Below are 17447 nucleotides of genomic sequence, written 5' to 3'. Positions count from 1 at the left end.
ATGGCTGAACCTAGCTGTGAGACCTATTCTAAGGAATGCCTGGCAGGAAGAGAGCCCAAAGCAGAAGCAGCCAAGGCAACAGTGCAGCCACCACTGACCCAACAGTTTTGCCACCAACATCCCCAGGGCTCTGAACAGGTACAGAAGGGCCTGAGCCTCTTGCAGAAGCCTGTGAGTGTCATGCATTTGACCGTTAAGGACACCTTTGAGCGCATCACCTACGAGGCCTCTCGTCTGGCTCACTCCACCATTACCTCCAGGGAGAGCCAGACCGCCATGCACTTGTTGCTGCCAGGGGAGATTGGCAAGCACATTGTGTCCGAGGCCTCAGAGGCCTTCATCCGGTACACCAGACGCCAATGAACAGCTGCCTCAGCTACCTTCTGACCACCCCACAAAACAAAGGCTCTTTTCAGAGCTACCTCAATTGTCTGGAAAAGACCTGTAGCTCTCCACAAAGCCACTTACTCCAGAGTTTGGCCCTATGCCATGCTGCCCATCCTTAAAGCACGTTCACCGCGGGCAGAACATGACAAAATGTTGTCAAGTCCACTTTAATGATTTTTTTATTTTTTTATTTATGATAGTCACACAGTGAGAGAGAGAGAGGCAGAGACACAGGCAGAGGGAGAAGCAGGCTCCATGCACCGGGAGCCCGACGTGGGATTCGATCCCGGGTCTCCAGGATCGCGCCCTGGGCCAAAGGCAAGCGCCAAACCGCTGCGCCACCCAGGGATCCCTCAAGTCCACTTTAATATACGTGTGTGGTGTGGACCGTTAGGATTTCCCTTGGCTGGGTTGCATTTTGTCACTTTCCTAAATGGCCTGTTCCTTCAGGTTAGCCTCTTCAGGCATCTTTTTGGTCACAGATGCGTGTCCACAGTGATTGGACTTGTCTTAAATATTCTCCTTCTCCCTCTTGTGTCGAGTGGTATCATCTAGAGATTTGTTTGAGTGTGTGATACAGCAATGAGTGAAGTGCTGTAGCAGATCCCGAACTGACACATAGCGCATTCACACTCCCTCAACAGAGCCTCTCGTCCAAATTCAACTACACACATGCAAGAGGACCCAAACACTGTGCCGAAAACTCAGTCAAACGACCTCGAATCGTGGCCTACTCGAGCTCCCCACCTTGGGAAAGGCCGATTTTACTGCATTCACATTTATCTGATTCCGTTCCTTGGTAGCCTATACTCTTGCACTTTTGACCCCGAAATCTTCCTGAACCACGACTATGCATGGCCGATGGGATCGTCCAATGAGAGCAGCTGTGCTCCCAGCCTCTGCTAGCGGCAGCCAATCAGCAACTGGCAGCACGTGATCCGTGGCCATTGGCCCAAAGGGTGGTGGGGTGACCAGGGCTGAACCAATAACAGCCTTCCTGGGACACCCAGCCTGGAGATTGGAGGGGGAAGGTGGCATGATTGCCTGGGGATTTCTGTTCAAGCTCTTGCTTTGAACCAGGGTGGTTGGAGTATAAGCATCCAGATGTCACGGTGGGACAAGTCCCTATCGTTTTTTGCATCCAGATAAGCAGAGGCTGGGAATTAAGGGAACTAACATGATTCCTTCCTCTACCTCAAGTGATCTGATGGGTATGAGAACTTAGGATAATGGTAATGCACTTTACTACCCACTGTGTTTTCTTCTTAGTGCATGCCCCCTCTTTCCTTTTCCTATAGGTACATGCTGAATTTCAAAGCAGTTCGTGATTATCCAAGTACATTTCATTTAATTCATTTCTAGCTTCCTATATCTGTGGAGACAGAACCCACGGGGAGTTGGGAGGGGGCAGAATTCAATCCTTTGAAATTTGTTAGGAGTTGCATTAAAACTCACGATTTTATCATGTTTGCTATGTGTTCCGTGTGAACTTTTAAAATAAATTCTAAATGACCTTTGATTTGAATGTGGAAACCTGTGAAACGTGTCGCTCAGTGAGACAAAAGTTATGGAAACCCAACTTTTTTTTTTTTTGCCCCTCGGTAGAGAGATAAAACAAAAGGGTTGTGACAAAAGTGGGGGCTTGCTGCATAAATACTCAAGAAAACCTACCACAAAGCCAATGCAAGGAAATCTTGGGCGTGGTATCTAAAAAATGCCATATATACATTGGGAGCAAACTTTTGGAAGTATAAGCCTTTTGCAGAGCCATATGCCTTTTCAGAGAAAGAACTGTGTACCATTTGGAAAACTAAAATTTTATTCCACCCGGTCACTTAATTTCTAATGTGCTAACTGCTGCTGGTTCAGAATGCCTGTGTTTTTCAATATGACATACTGATGTTTTTCAATGTTATTCATGCACATTGGTCTCATACATGTCTTATTATGTGAACAGTCATTTTAAGAATATGAATTACTGAGGGTGTGTGTGTGTGTGTGTGTGTGTGTGTGTGTGAGCTGTGGGTGTTTTGCCTGTGTAATTTCCAAATCAAATGGGAACACTATGAAATCAACGTTAAAATGCACCTAAATTGGGCTGTGAATGGAAGACTGGAAATGCAAGTTTGAGTGACACACATGAAATCTGGGAAGGAGAAAGGAAAATGGGGTGATGTTCGTCTCAGGAATAAAGGAGGAGATGGCTGTATCCCCTGGCATTGTGCCTCTGGGTCCACAGTGATAGTCACAGTCCTGCCAGCCTCTGAACCTCCTGTGGGGTCACTTGCCCCCTGTCTTGAAGGATAATACATGTTCCCAGCCACATACAACTGTAGGCCCTCTTCTTGTTTGTAGAATCCCAGTAGTAAAATAGTCTTCCTTCATTTTGTCCCATCTGTTTCCCCTTTAATCCAAACTTGCCAACGTTTCTGCCAATATAAAAATCTCAGAATAAAAACACTTGTTGGCCTCTTTTGCAATTCAGAGGATTCAAACCATCACACAGTAGGGTCCTCCACACATCTTTCTTGGACAACCATATCTCTATTCCTGGATTCTGTTGCGATGGTTGATTGGACCCATGTGTCACATGCCTAAGCTCCCAACTAATGGTTTTCCAGGCACACACTTGGCCCTTTTTATTTTTTTTAAGATTTTATTTATTTATTTATTTATTTATTTATTTATTTATTTATTTATTTATTTGAGACACACACAGAGACAGAGACAGAGACACAGGCAGATACACAGGCAGAGGGAGAAGCAGGCTCCATGCAGGGAGCCTGACATGGATCTCAATCCTGGGTCTCCAGGATCAGGCCTGGGCTGAAGACAGCACTAAACTGCTGAGCCACCCAGGCTGCCCCCTTGGCCCTTTTTTAAAGCAGGCTATCTGGATAGGTTGGAGGAGGTTGCAAACCATCATGTGCTATTTTGTCTTGGTTTCACACTATGTTCTTTAATTATTGTGTCTCCTCTGGCATTTACTATGAGCAGCAAGTAGAAACCAAGCCATGCCTTCAACACTATGTGTGCTTAGAAATCTCGGCTTACTGTCCCAGCTTATCATGTAAAATTTCTACTCTTCATCAAACACTGGAATGCAGTTCAGCCAAATGTTCTGCCACTCGACAATAAGGATGGCCATTTCTCTAGTCTCCAATAACAGGCTTCTAATTTCCATCCTCTATCTCATCAGAGCATCTTTGTCATTCACATTTCTAGCAACATATTTTTTCAGGATGCTCTTTGTATTCTTTAAGATGATAGAGTCTTTGTCTACAGCTCTGGTCTTTTCTGTATGAGCTCTTACCCAAAGTACATTTATTGTCCATATTTCACCCAGCGATCCCTTGAAACAATCTCAGCTTGTTCTGTCACACACCTCAAAACTCTACCACTCATACCCATTACCCATTCAGAGCCAGTCTCAATGTATTAAGTGTTTGTCACAACATCATCCTACTTCCAAAACCTAAATCTGTGTTATTGTGCTGGGGCTATCCTTACAAAGTACTACAGACAGGGGAACATAAACCACAGAAATGTATATTGTCTTGCAGTTCTGGAGGCTAGAAATCCAAACCCAGTGTCTGGGAGTCAGGTTGATTTCTTCTGAAATGTGTCAGGGAAGGATGTATTCCTGGCCTCTCTCCTAAACTCTTACATGGTTGACTTCCCCTGCTGTCTTCACATTGTCTTCTCTGAATGCATATCTCAGTGTCCACATTTCCCCTTTTTATATAGACAACAATGATTTAGATTAGGGCCTATGTTAAAGAATGTATTTTAACTCAATGGCCTCATTATAGACCTTACCTCCAAATATGGTCCTCTTTGAAATTAGGACTTCCTCATATGAACTTGTGGGAACATAATTCAACTCACACGAGATGCGAAACCTGAATTGTACATGGGCACATGTGCTGCCTCTTCCATTATATTCATTATAAGGGGTCCCATTAGAGAACTAAGGTTTCTATTAAAATTATTTGAATGTTGCTTAATTTTATTGTATTTTTAATTTTTCTGGCTTCCTATCTCTGTGATAAAAGAAGATACTCTGATTTTAATCCTTAGATATTAATTAGGATTTCCTTTAGGTGGGATCCCTGGGTGGCGCAGCGGTTTGGCGCCTGCCTTTGGCTCAGAGCGCGATCCTGGAGACCCGGGATCGAATCCCACGTTGGGCTCCGGTGCATGGAGCCTGCTTCTCCCTCTGCCTATGTCTCTGCCTCTCTCTCTCTCTCTCTCTCTCTCTCTCTCTCTCGTAAATACATAAAAAATTTTAAAAAAAGGATTTCCTTTAGGGACTGATATTTAGTCAATATTTTAAGAATGACATTTGTACCTTTAAAATAATCTTTAATGTTCCCATGCATGATAACAGTTTCATCCAAAGAAAGAGACAAATGTGGATAATCTACAAAAATCAAAAGGTTTTTTTTTTGCATCCATAATTTCAGGAATCGAATAGGAGCACGAGTAAAACAATGTTGAAAATGCACCACATAGTCTCTAAAGGAGAGTGTAAGGGGGAGTGACCAATATGAAATCCAAGATAGACCAAGGAAAAATGGGTTTTGAAGTTGACAGAAAAGAGGAGTACATCTGATTCTTCACTTTGGAAGGTGATTGAGGACAAAGGACATCTGGTGAGAATTCATTCTCTAATAGTGCAGTTAATGGTAATGACTAATTGAGGGAAAAGGTTTTATTACTTAAATAACAAATTATAAGCAACAACCCTGGGAAAATAGTATTAATAAGTCAATTATACCCCACTGAAACTTACTCAACATTAGCCTTGTTATAGAATTCATTCAAAAACAGAAGGGAGGGATCCCTGGGTGGCGCAGCGGTTTGGCACCTGCCTTTGGCCCGGGGCGTGATCCTGGAGACCCAGGATCGAATCCCACATCGGGCTCCCGGTGCATGGAGCCTGCTTCTCCCTCTGCCTGTGTCTCTGCCTCTCTCTCTCTCTGTGACTATCATAAATAAAAAATAATAATAAATGAAAATATAAAAAAAAAACCAGAAGGGAGAACCTAAACTTGGTATAGAAGTTTCTGCATAAAGAGTTCAAGAAAGAACAGCTTAGAAGACTCTCTAGTAACTGGAGTTACTACCTTAAGACACTCAGATATATCTGATCCTACTTCTTCAAGATCTGTAAACTTTTCTCTTGGAAAATGCAAGCCTTCATGACTTGCACATCAGCATCATGAAGATAACGGAAGTATCCAGCCAGAGCAGCACAGGCATTGCTCAACTCTGAGTTAGCCAAACAGGGACATGGAGCTGCTGACTCATAGCTATTGGGCCAATGTGCAGGTAGATGTGTCAGGCTGAATCCGTAAGAGTCTTATTGGGTACTCAGACTCTGAGAATGAGGGAGAAATGGGTATCATACTTTACCTGCTGTTTGCTTCTTTGTTTGATTAGTTGTATGTTTTTAATCATGATGAGGATATGAACCCAGACCTGTGAGTGGACATACCTCCCCATGCTTGCATCAAGTAACAGAAGACTTGTACAAAATGATTTCCCTTGACCATGACCTTGTATTATCACTCAGGCTATTTGAATGTTCCATATTTTTTGTTTGTTTTTATCTCGAGACACATGGACTGACCAAATAAGACCCATGGCATTACATACTCAGATTTGCTTGAAGCGGTTCTTGAATAACTACAACCTTTGTGAAAACTGGGCTTTTTTCCTCCTGGGAGAAGTAGATGCCAAGGAAAATCCTATTCCCAGTCCTTAGGTCTGGCAGGGGGTGGGTTGGGGGGGGGCAGGGGGCAGGGGGAAGGTCTCTGTGAGAAGTTGCAATCATGTGAGTGTCTTGGTATAGCTCTCAGGTTCAAATTAACACTATCAGCATGATCCGGATAATTCCTGGTTGTTCACCCAGACACATGCCTAATTCATATCTAATCCTTTCTGGAGGGGCTTAATCTTTATTGAGACGTTTGCAAGATTCCTGCAGAAGTCTTCTTATACAAGCACATAATCCAAAAACAAGCCTCCCTCAGCAAAATCAAATTAGAGACCAGAATGGAAAACTCCAGAATTATCACGAAATGCCAAGCTTAAAAAATAAATGTGCTTAACACATTTATATAAATGACAGGACAAATGAAATATGAGAAAGATACAGGTAATCAACACAAAAGCACTAAATGAGTTTTCTAGAGTTGATCATTGTAATCACTAGAACATAAGATTAAAGAAATTTTACACAACTGAGATATAGCTGGATAGAGCATTGTGAGCTGGAACTCAGGTAAAAGAAATAATACAGAACAGCTCCTCATAACATAGAGAAACAGAATGAAAGTAAGGCAAAAAGATTTAAGTAAGTAGTTATTATGTACATCTCATAGGCATTCCAGAATCACAAACTTTGGTGAATTTTGGGAAAATAACAGTCAAATGATAATGTCTGGTAATTTCTCCAAATTCAGGGAAGCCATGACATTCTAGATCCAAGAAGCCATGTGAACACATTATAGTAAAGCTGTGATGTAAGCATAGAGAGCATAATAGCAGACAAAAGGGCATGATGCCTAAAAACAGAAAACCAAATAGTGTGACAGCATCCCTCTTTTCATCAAGAAATGGAAGCCAAAAGCAAGTGCTGAGGGGAAAAATAACAGTCGACCGAAGTTGCCTACTTGGCCAGAGTATCATTTGATAACAAGGCTGTGATGGACATAGAGACTGACCACCTGGAATCTCCCTTAAAGACAGACTCTGCTTCAGCAGCTTAGAGTGCATTCAGCTGGCAGTCCTCAACCATTAGCCTTTTCAGCCATTACCTCAGCTATAGAGAACTGCCTTGCCTGAGCTCAGGGACTTGCCTTGATAGCCACGTCCAAAGTCTGATCAATGGGAGTCGAATAATATATGTCTGGTCCCTTCCTCAGCCATTAATCCTCATTAAATTCCCTGTGCACTGAACCACATCTAAATGCTGGCTACCCTAAGTTCTTAACTCCAAAATACAGACACATGAGAAAAGTCATAAGTTGTGTGTTTCCAATAAAAGATACCATATTAAAGGAATGTCTCAAGAATGTAACTTAGGAAAATAGAACATGATCTGAGATGCAAATAGAAAAGGTAATAGAATGAATTGGCCAACAGGGGTAAATGACAAACAGGGTATATATAAAACAGTGGTAATCATGACTACAGCTACTTTGATGATCCAAGTACACAAGCCATAACTAAATACTAACAAGTATGCATCACTTGGATAATGGGAGAGCACAAGGAGCGCAGCTCATATCCCACTCTTCACTGGCTCAGTCAGTGGAGGAAATGGAGGCTACTGGCTGAGTAGATGACCCAGCATTACATTTCTGGGATATAAGCTGTATAATTGGAGGGAGAAATTGGTGTGGTCCTTTCCCTGGCTTTTGTTTGCTTGCTAGCTTCTTTGTAATCATGATGAATAATGATAGGAGTACAGAGAAAATGATGTATATCTTGCATCATTCATCAAAAGGTTTGATTGCTAGTTTCTCAAGTGTGACTTTGGTATCCTCACTTGTAAATGGGAATGAGCAGAAATCTGTTTAGTAAGGTTTATAACTCCTTTTATCATCGTATTTTTTCTAGTAATAAAAATGAGAGAGGAGGGGCAAGATGGCGGAAGAGTAGGGTCTCCAAATCACCTGTCCCCACCAAATTACCTAGATTACCTTCAAACCATCCTGAAAAATCTACGAATTTGGCCTGAGATTTAAAGAGAGATCAGCTGGAATGCTACAGTGAGAAGAGTTCGGGCTTCTATCAAGGTAGGAAGATGAGGAAAAATAAATAAAGAAACAAAAGGCCTCCAAGGGGGAGGGGCCCCGTGAGGAGCCGGGCTGAGGCCGGGGCGAGTGTCCCCAGGACAGGAGAGCCCCGTCCCAGAGAAGCAGGATCTTCACCAACCTTCCCGGGCGGAAAGGGGCTCGCAGGGAGTTAGAGCAGGACCCAGGAGGGCGGGGATGCCCTCAGGCTCCCTGGGATACTAACAGACACCTGCGCCCCGGGAGAAAGCGCCGAGCTCCCTAAGGGCTGCAGCGCGCACGGCGGGACCCGGGCGCAGCTCTGCGCGGAGGGGGCTGCGTGGCCGGGAGCAGCTCGGAGGGGCTCGGGCGGCGGCTACACAGAGAGGCAGCTGCGGGGCTGGGAGCGCGAATCCAACAGCGCAGGCCCCGGAGCACAAGGTGCCGGGACACAGCCCAGGATCCGGCTTCCCCCGGGACAGGCAGAGGCCGGGAGGGCCCAGGACGGCAAGGACGCTCCTGCCCCGAGCTGAGCAGATCAGCGGCCCCACCCCGGAGCCTCCAGGCCCTGCAGACGGAGAGCTCAGTAGTTACTACGGGGGCTGAATCCAGGGCTCCAGAGCTGCCGCCGCCGCTGCGGTTGTTCCTCCTGGAGCCTCACGGGGTAAACAACTCCCACTGAGCCCTGCACCAGGCAGGGGGCAGAGCAGCTCCCCCAAGTCCTAACACCTGAAAATCAGCACAGCAGGCCCCTCCCCCAGAAGACCAGCTAGACGGACCATATCCAGGGGAAGTCAAAGGACTTAAAGTATACAGAATCCGAAGATACTCCCCCGTGTCTTTTGTTTTTGTTTTTTTTTTCTTTTTGATTTCTGATTGCTTCCCCCACACCCCCTTTTTTACCTTTCTTTCTTTTTCTTTCTCTTTTTCTTTTCTTTTTTCCTTTTTTTTCTTCTTTTTCTTTTTTCTTTTTCTCTTTTCGTTCCTTCTCTCTCTCTTTTTCTCCTTTTCCCAATAAAACTTGTTTTTGGCCACTCTGCACTGAGCAAAATGACTAGAAGGAAAACCTCACCTCAAAAGAAAGAATCAGAAACAGTCCTCTCTCCCACAGAGTTACAAAATCTGGATTACAATTCAATGTCAGAAAGCCAATTCAGAAGCACTATTATACAGCTACTGGTGGCTCTAGAAAAAAGTATAAAGGACTCACGAGACTTCATGACTGCAGAATTTAGATCCAATCAGGCAGAAATTAAAAATCAATTGAATGAGATGCAATCCAAACTAGAAGTCCTAACGACGAGGGTTAACGAGGTGGAAGAACAAGTGAGTGACAGAGAAGACAAGTTGATGGCAAAGAGGGGAACTGAGGAAAAAAGAGACAATTAAAAGACCATGAAGACAGATTAAGGGAAATAAACGACAGCCTGAGGAAGAAAAACCTACGTTTAATTGGGGATCCCGAGGGCGCCGAAAGGGCCAGAGGGCCAGAATATGTATTAGAACAAATCATAGCTGAAAACTTTCCTAATCTGGGAAGGGAAACAGGCATTCAGATCCAGGAAATAGAGAGATCCCCCCCTAAAATCAATAAAAATCGTTCAACACCTCGACATTTAATAGTGAAGATTGCAAATTCCAAAGATAAAGAGAAGATCCTTGAAGCAGCAAGAGACTAGAAGTCGTTGACTTTTATGGGGAGGAGTATTAGTAACAGCAGACCTCTCCACAGAGACGTGGCAGGCCAGAAAGGGCTGGCAGGATATATTCAGGGTCCTAAATGAGAAGAACATGCAACCAAGAATACTTTATCCAGCAAGGCTCTCATTCAAAATGGAAGGAGAGATAAAGAGCTTCCAAGACAGGCAGGAACTGAAAGAATATGTGACCTCCAAACCAGCTCTGCAAGAAATTTTAAGGGGGACTCTTAAAATTCCCCTTTAAGAAGAAGTTCAGTGGAACAATCCACAAAAACAAGGACTGAATAGATATCATGATGACACTAAACTCGTATCTGTCAATAGTAACTCTGAACGTGAACGGGCTTAATGACCCCATCAAATATTAAAAAAAGAGAAAAAGAAAAAAGGGAAGAAAAAGAGAAAGAAAAAGAAAAAAAAAAAGGTTGGGGGAAGCAAACAGAAATCAAAACGCAAAAAAAAACAAAAACAAAAACAAAACAAAAAACAAACAAACAAAAAAACACGGGGGAGTATCTTCTGATTCTGTATACTTTAAGTCCCTTGACTTCCCCTGGAACTTGTCCGTCTAGCTGGTCTTCTGGGGGAGGGGCCTCCTGTGCTGATTTTCAGGTGTTAGCACTTGGGGGAGCTGCTCTGCCCCCTGCCTGGTGCAGGGCTCAGTGGGGGTTGTTTACCCCGTGAGGCCCCAGGAGGAACAACCACAGCGGCGGCGGCCAGCTCTGCAAACCTGGATTCAGCCCCCGCAGTAACTACTGAGCTCTCCGTCTGCAGGGCCTGGAGGCTCCGGGGCGGGGCCGCTGATCTGCTCAGCTTGGGGCAGGAGAGTCCTTGCTGTCCTGGGCCCTACCGGCCTCTGCCTGTCCCGGGGGGGAGGCCGGATCCTGGGCTGTGTCCCGGTGCCCTGTGCTCCAGATCCTGCGCTGTTGGATTCGCGCTCCCGGCCGCGCAGCCGCCTCTCTGCGTAGCTGCCGCTCGAGCCCCTCCGAGCTGCTCCCCGCCGCGCAGCCCCCTCCGCATGGAGCCTCTTCCTCTGCCCGAGCCGCCGCCGAGCTGATCCAGGAGCTGCGCAGCCCCCTCCGCGGAGCCGCCGCCCGAGCCCCTCTGAGCTGCTCCGGCCCTGCAGTGCGCTGCAGCCCTTAGGGAGCTCGGCGCACTCTCCTGCGGCGCAGGTGTCTGTTAGTGTCCCAGGGAGCCTGAGGGCATCCCCGCCCTCCTGGGTCCTGTTCCACCTCCCTGCGAGCCCCTTTCTGCCCGGGAAGGTTGGTGCAGCTCCTGCTTCTCCGGGACGGGGCTCTCCTGTCCTGGGGACACTCGCCCCGGCCTTAGCCCGGCTCCTCGCGGGGCCCCTCCCCCTCGGAGGCCTTTTGTTTCTTTATTTCTTTTTCCCCCCGTCTTCCTACCTTGATAGAAGCGCGAACTCTTCTCACTGTAGCGTTTCAGCTGTTCTCTCTTTAAATCTCAGGCCGAATTCGTAGATTTTCAGGATGATTTGAAGGTTATCTAGGTAATTTGGTGGGGACAGGTGATTTGGGGACCCTACTCTTCTGCCATCTTGCCCCTCCCTCCGAATGCTCCCTTTTTATAAGGACACTGGTAATGTTGGATGAGGCCTACCCTAATGATTTCACTTGAACATGAATACCTCAGTAAATTGTCTATCACCAGATAATCTCACATTTTGAAGGACTGGGGGCGGGTGGTGGTGGTGGTCGTCGTCAGGATTACAACATACATTTTTTAAGAGCACAAAATTCAATCCATAGTAGTCAGCCTCTGGACCCCCAAAATTCATGTTCTCTATACACAATACATTCATCCCATGCAAATATCACCAAAAGGCTTCACCCAGCCCAACATCAATGCTAAGGTGAAATATCATCTAAATATTCTGTACGTCAGATAAGGGTGTGCTTCCATCTTTGATTAATGCTGAGGCAACATCCCTTTCCAACTGAGAATGTATATCGGAAGCAGATAACTTCTTTTCTTCTGTCACACAATGACTGAACATGTCCCGGATAGACATCACTATTCCAAAATCGAGAAATCAGAAGGAAACAAGGGCTCATTGGTCCAGAACAAGTTTAAAACGAGAAGGGAAAATTATATTAGACTTTAAGGACTGGAAAGAATCCTCCTTGAATCTAGGCTCTGACCTCTGATCCCACAAGGGCGACAGCCCCACATTCTCTGCCATGACCTCCCACCTGTCCAGGGCTGCTACAGTACTTTCTTCTGAACACCACAGGTGGTCTGAACCTTTGGAACCCAGGAGGTGGCCTTGGTCTCAGGAATCATGGAGAAGGTGGCTCTACAGACCTTGCCATTGGGCCTCTGGGTCTGTAGTGGCAGTGGCAGCCCTGACAGCCTCTGAGGCTTCTGTGGGGCCATTTGCCCCTTTTCCTGAAGAAAGTGCATGTTCCCAGTGAGATGTATCTGTGGGCCCTTTTCTTGCCTGCAGAATTCCAGCAGTCCAACAGTCTTCCTTCATGTTGTCCCATCTGTTTCCCCTTCAATCCAAGCTGGCCACATTTATGCTGACATTAAATTCACAAAATAAAACACCTGTTGGCTTCCCCTTAGATTCAATGGTTTCAAGCCATCACACAGGAAGGTCCTCCACACATCTTTCTTGGACAGCTGAATCTCTATTCCTGGCTTCTGCTGAGATGGTCAATTGGACCCACGTGTCACATACCCAGGCTCCCAACTAATGGTTTTCCAGGCACACCCTTGGCCCTTTTCCTAAAGCGGGCTACCTAGATAGGCTGAGAAGGTTGCAAAGTATTATGTGATCATTTCTTTTTGTTTTAAGGTCCCTTCTTTAATTGATCTCCTCTGGCATTTATTATAGCAGTAAGGATAAACTGGGCTGTTTCTTGAACCTTGTGCTTTGAAATCTCCTCAGCTTACAGTCTCAGTTTATCACGTAAGAGTTCTATTCTGCATGAAACACTAGAACAGGATTCAGCCAAATGGTCTGCCAGTTGATAACAAGGACAGCCATTTCTCAAAGTCAAAACAAAACAAAATCAGAAGAGGGATAGGAACCCTGCCCCCTCCGCCCCCAGAGAGATCACAAAGTTTATTTAGCACCATCAGAACAAGACAAGTTCATGAGAAAGATGGTGGGCAGGGAAGGATACTAGAGAGGGCTTTTCTGAGTAGCAAAGGGGTGAAGGTGTGCAATGCCTGCTCTAGTACTGGGTACAAAGTCTGGTTTCTGTTTTGTTTTGGTTCAATGTGGAATATCTCTGCTGAGCCATTATAATGTCAGAGTTTACCTTAGGATCATTAGAGTAAGGATTTAGAATAGTGACACATGGTCATAATGGTTATTATGTATTATTATTCTGAAATATTTGAAAGATATCATTAAGGGTTTGAGAAAAAGGATGTATGCAGGGAAATCAGGAAAAGTTGTCATAAAATCAACTAAAAGTAAACGGCCCTTGGTAGAGCCTCAAATTGCCATACACATAGGAAACAAAATTTGGAATGCCAAAGGCTCTTTACAAACCATGCTCATTTCGAAAGATAGTATTGTTGAGCGGTTTTGCATAAACAGCATTTCACTAAGCCACTTAATGTCTATCATGCTCATTGCTGGTATTTCAAAATCTCAGCATTTGTCCAGGTGACATACCAGTGCTTTGCCAATCTTGGTCTGACCTACTGGTCGTGTAGATAGATATAGATGATATAGATATAAATATAGATATAGATATAGTTTTATGTGAGAAATCATCTTAAGAAATTGAATCTATGTGGAGTTTTTTGTACTTTATTTGGGTTTTGCATCAGTATTCTCAGAAATTGAATAGACGCATGAATAAAACAAGGTTGAAGATGCACCACATAGGCTCTAAAGGCTGGGAGAGTGAGGGTAAGTGACAGATATAAAATCTAGGGTGGAGAGAAAAAAGTTTGATTTGATGTTGAAGACAGGGATGGAAAGTGAACACATCTGATTATTCACTTCAGAAGGTGATTGGGGGCAAAGAGCACCTGGTGAGCATCATTATCTAACAGCATACTTAATAGTAGAAACTACTGGAGTGGGGCAGCCTGGGTGGCTCAGTGGTTTAGCGCTGCCTTCGGCCCGGGTGTGACCCTGGAGATCAGGGATTGAGTCCCACGTCGGGCTCCCTACATGGAGCCTGCTTCTCCCTCCTCCTGTGTCTCTGCCTCTCTCTCTCTCTCTCTGTGTCTCTCATGAATAAATAAATTTAAAAATCTAAAAAAATTAAAAAAAAAGAAACTACTGGAGTGAAATGGATTCGTTGCTTAAGTAACACATTGTAAGCCACAACCCTAGGAAAAATAGTATTAGTAAGGCAAACATACCTCAATCAAACTTATTCAACATTATCCTCATTATAGAATTCATTGAAAAACAGGAAGGAGAACCCAAACTCAGTACAGAAGTCTCTAAAGAAAGAGTTCAAGAAAGAATACCTAAACCAGGCTCCCTACTAACTGGCGACAACTCTTAAGTCGCTCCTACTTCTCTGATTGTATTTCTTCCAAGTGGAAAATGCAAACCTTCAGGAATTGCACATCTGCTTCATGGGGATGATGGAGGCATCCAGTCAAAGCTGCTTAGGCCTCACTCAGCTCTGAGATGGCCAATCAGGGACATACAACTGCTGACTCACAGGCATGGGCCCAGTGTGCAGTTGGGTGTCTCAGGCTGAACCAGTAAGAGTCTTACTGGGTACTCAGCCTCTGAGATTAAGGGGGAATCCAGTATTATACTTTGCTTGCTGTTTGTTTCTTTTTTTGACTAGTTGTATGCTTTTAAACATGACGAGAAGGATATGAGTCCAGCTCAGGTCACCACTTCCATTCAGGTCAGAGGAGAGTTGTTCAGATTAATAGCATTAAAATGATTTACCTTGATGCTGACCATGTATTTTTAACTCAGGCTATTTGAATGTTCAAGTTTGGTTTTGTGTTTTGTTTTTTTACCTCTGGCCCCATGGGCCTGAGCAAATAAGACCCATCACATTACATACTCAGCTTTGTGTGGAGTGGTGCTATAACCTTTGAGAAAACTGGACTGTTTCCTCCTGGGGAAAGGAGATGCCAAGGAAAATTCTTTTGCCAGTGCTTAGTTCCAAGTGAGGGAGGAAATAAGCATTTCCTTGAGAATGTACAGCCATGCAAGTGCCCTGGTGTAGCTCTGGGGTTCAGGCTGGCACTACCAGCATGATGAAAACCGTTTCTGGTCACAAACCCAGGCACATGGCAAATGCACATCTAATCCTTTCTGGACGAGTAACCTTAATTGAGGTTTTTACAAGTTTCCTGCAGATAGAGTCCTCCTATGCAAGCACACAATCCAAAAACAAGCCACCCTCATCAAAATCAAACAAGAAACCAAACTGAAAAGCTCTAAAGTATTATTACCAAATGCCAACTTCAAAAAATGTTTAGCGCATTTATATAAATAATTACAAGACATGTAAAATATGAGTAAGAAGTGTCTGCTTAGCAAAAATTGTGTCAAATGGTTTCCTGGTCTTGAAAATCGTAACCACTAGATTAGAAGATCCACGAAAGTTTATACGACAAAGGAGACCTACTGGAGAGAGAGAATTGGTTAAAAGGTGAATTAAATAACACAGAGCGCCCCATAGAAGGATAAAGAGAAAAATTGGATGAAAGTGAGGCAAAGAGGCTTAGGGAATGGAGTAAGTAGTTATGAAGTGCATCTCATAGGCATTCCAGAAGCAGAAACTTGGGTGAATTTTGGAAAAATAATATTCAAAGACAAATGTCTTGTATGTTCCCCAGAATTTAGGGAAATCATGAATTTCTAGGTTCAGGAAGCACACCTGGAAACATCATTGTAAGGCTACGACGTAAGCATAGAGAGCACAATAGCAGACAAAAGGACATGATGCCTGAAAACAGAATACTAGACAGTGTGACAGTATACCTCCTTTTTTTACATCAAGAAAAGCATGTGGTGAGAGAAAATGCCTGTCAACCTGAAGTTGGATACTTAGCCAAAGTATCATTTAATAATGAGGCTGTGAGAGACATAAAGATGGACTACCCAGAACCCTCCTCAATGAAGACATCCTGCTTTGGCCTCTTAGAATGCAGTCAGCTGGAAGTCCATAATCATTACACCTTTCAGGCATTTCCTCAGCTACAGAGAGCTGCCTGGCCCAAGCTCTGGGACTTCCCCGATGGCCACATTTTATGTCTGATTAAGGAGAGGTCATTAATATATGTCTGGTGCCTTCCTCAGTTATCAGTTCTGATTAAATGCCCTGCACACCTAACCCTATCTCAATGCTGGCTACCTTAAAAACTTGACTCAGAAGAAAAGACATTTGAGAACAGTGTGTCCGCCATCTGATACCATTTTAGAGAAGCATCTAAAGAATACGGTTAAGGAGATGGCGATGAGAACAACTCATACCTTAAGCTTCACTGGCTCAACCTATGACACATTTACCACCCCTGGGCCACAGCCATTGGCCCAAAGATTGGGAAGGTGATCCAAGATTAGCCAATGAGAGGATTCTTAGGAGGTTCAGTCTTGAGGATTGTGAAGGAAATTGACAGGGCTCCTTCTCTGTCCTTTGTTTGCTAGCTGGCTTCTGATCATCGTGATTTAATGATAGAAATTCATAGGTTGTAGTGGACATATCTGTTTTCCCTTGCATCCAGTTAAGTGAAGTATTTGACTGCTAATAATTCAAGTAAAATTTGTGTATCTTCCCGTGTAAATGGGACTCTATAAAAATAAGGAATAGCAAGATTTCTTTACTGGCTTTATCGTCATATTGTGTTTCCTAATAAAAAAAATGAGATTCCCCTCCCCCCTTCATAATTGGAACTGTGCTATTTGCAGTAGAATTAGCTGTTCATTAAGGTCCAAATGGAAATGACTTTGGTTGCCTGACCATTTGGGATCAAAACACATCAATGACCCCCCAATTTCTTCAATTCTTCTTAAGTCCCTTTTTTTGTTTCAGTTTCTGTAATGTATTTGTATGTGAATACATTTAAGAAATGCCTTTACCTGTATTATTATGTTTTTGAAAGAATGTGCCTTAAATTTTAAAGTATTTCCCATTTATTGACTCTAATTTTCTCCTCCTATGGTGGTTTCTTTGAGAATTAGGGTAGTCATTTTTTTTCCAACCTCTTTTTTCAACAACACCTCTTGTATTATCGACCAATTCAAGTATATGGGGGAACTTTGGGGACCTAAGTAATATTAAGAAAATAATTTTATACCATTTGAGACCTGATTTGTGACCCAGTATGTGATCTATTCTGGAGAATGTTCCATGTACACTTAAGAAGAATGTGTATTCTGTTGTTTTAGGATGAAATGCTCTGAATGTCTCTGTTATGTCCACCTGCTCCAGTATGTCATTCAAAGCCCTTCTTTCCTTGTTGATCAAGATAAAAAGCTTTTGCACAGCAAAGCAAACAGTCAACAAAACTAACAGGCAACCTGGAATGGGAGAAGATATTTGCAAATGTCTTATCAGATAAAAGGCTAATATCCAAATCCTGCAAAGAACTTACCAAACTCAACACCCAA

The 17447-nt window shown here is 43.9% G+C and overlaps 1 protein-coding gene across 1 annotated transcript; it reads left to right on the top strand.

Annotated features, from left to right (window-relative positions):
- On the top strand, nucleotides 1-363 carry LOC129518008 (histone H2B-like). Its single transcript, XM_055338076.1, has one exon. It carries the CDS (start codon nucleotides 1-3, stop codon nucleotides 361-363), a length of 363 nt encoding a protein of 120 aa, XP_055194051.1.
- Nucleotides 364-17447: the final 17084 nt, after the last annotated feature.

This window comes from Nyctereutes procyonoides, unplaced genomic scaffold, assembly GCF_905146905.1.
Source record: "Nyctereutes procyonoides isolate TBG_1078 unplaced genomic scaffold, NYPRO_anot_genome, whole genome shotgun sequence".
NCBI lineage: Eukaryota > Metazoa > Chordata > Mammalia > Carnivora > Canidae > Nyctereutes > Nyctereutes procyonoides.
Note: the sequence above shows the minus strand (reverse complement) of the source record. Positions and strands in the feature narration are given on the sequence as shown.

What these genes read in the sequence shown, in the direction of transcription:
- LOC129518008 (XM_055338076.1), top strand. Translation starts at nt 1, where the DNA reads ATGGCTGAACCTAGCTGTGAGACCTATTCTAAGGAATGCCTGGCAGGA.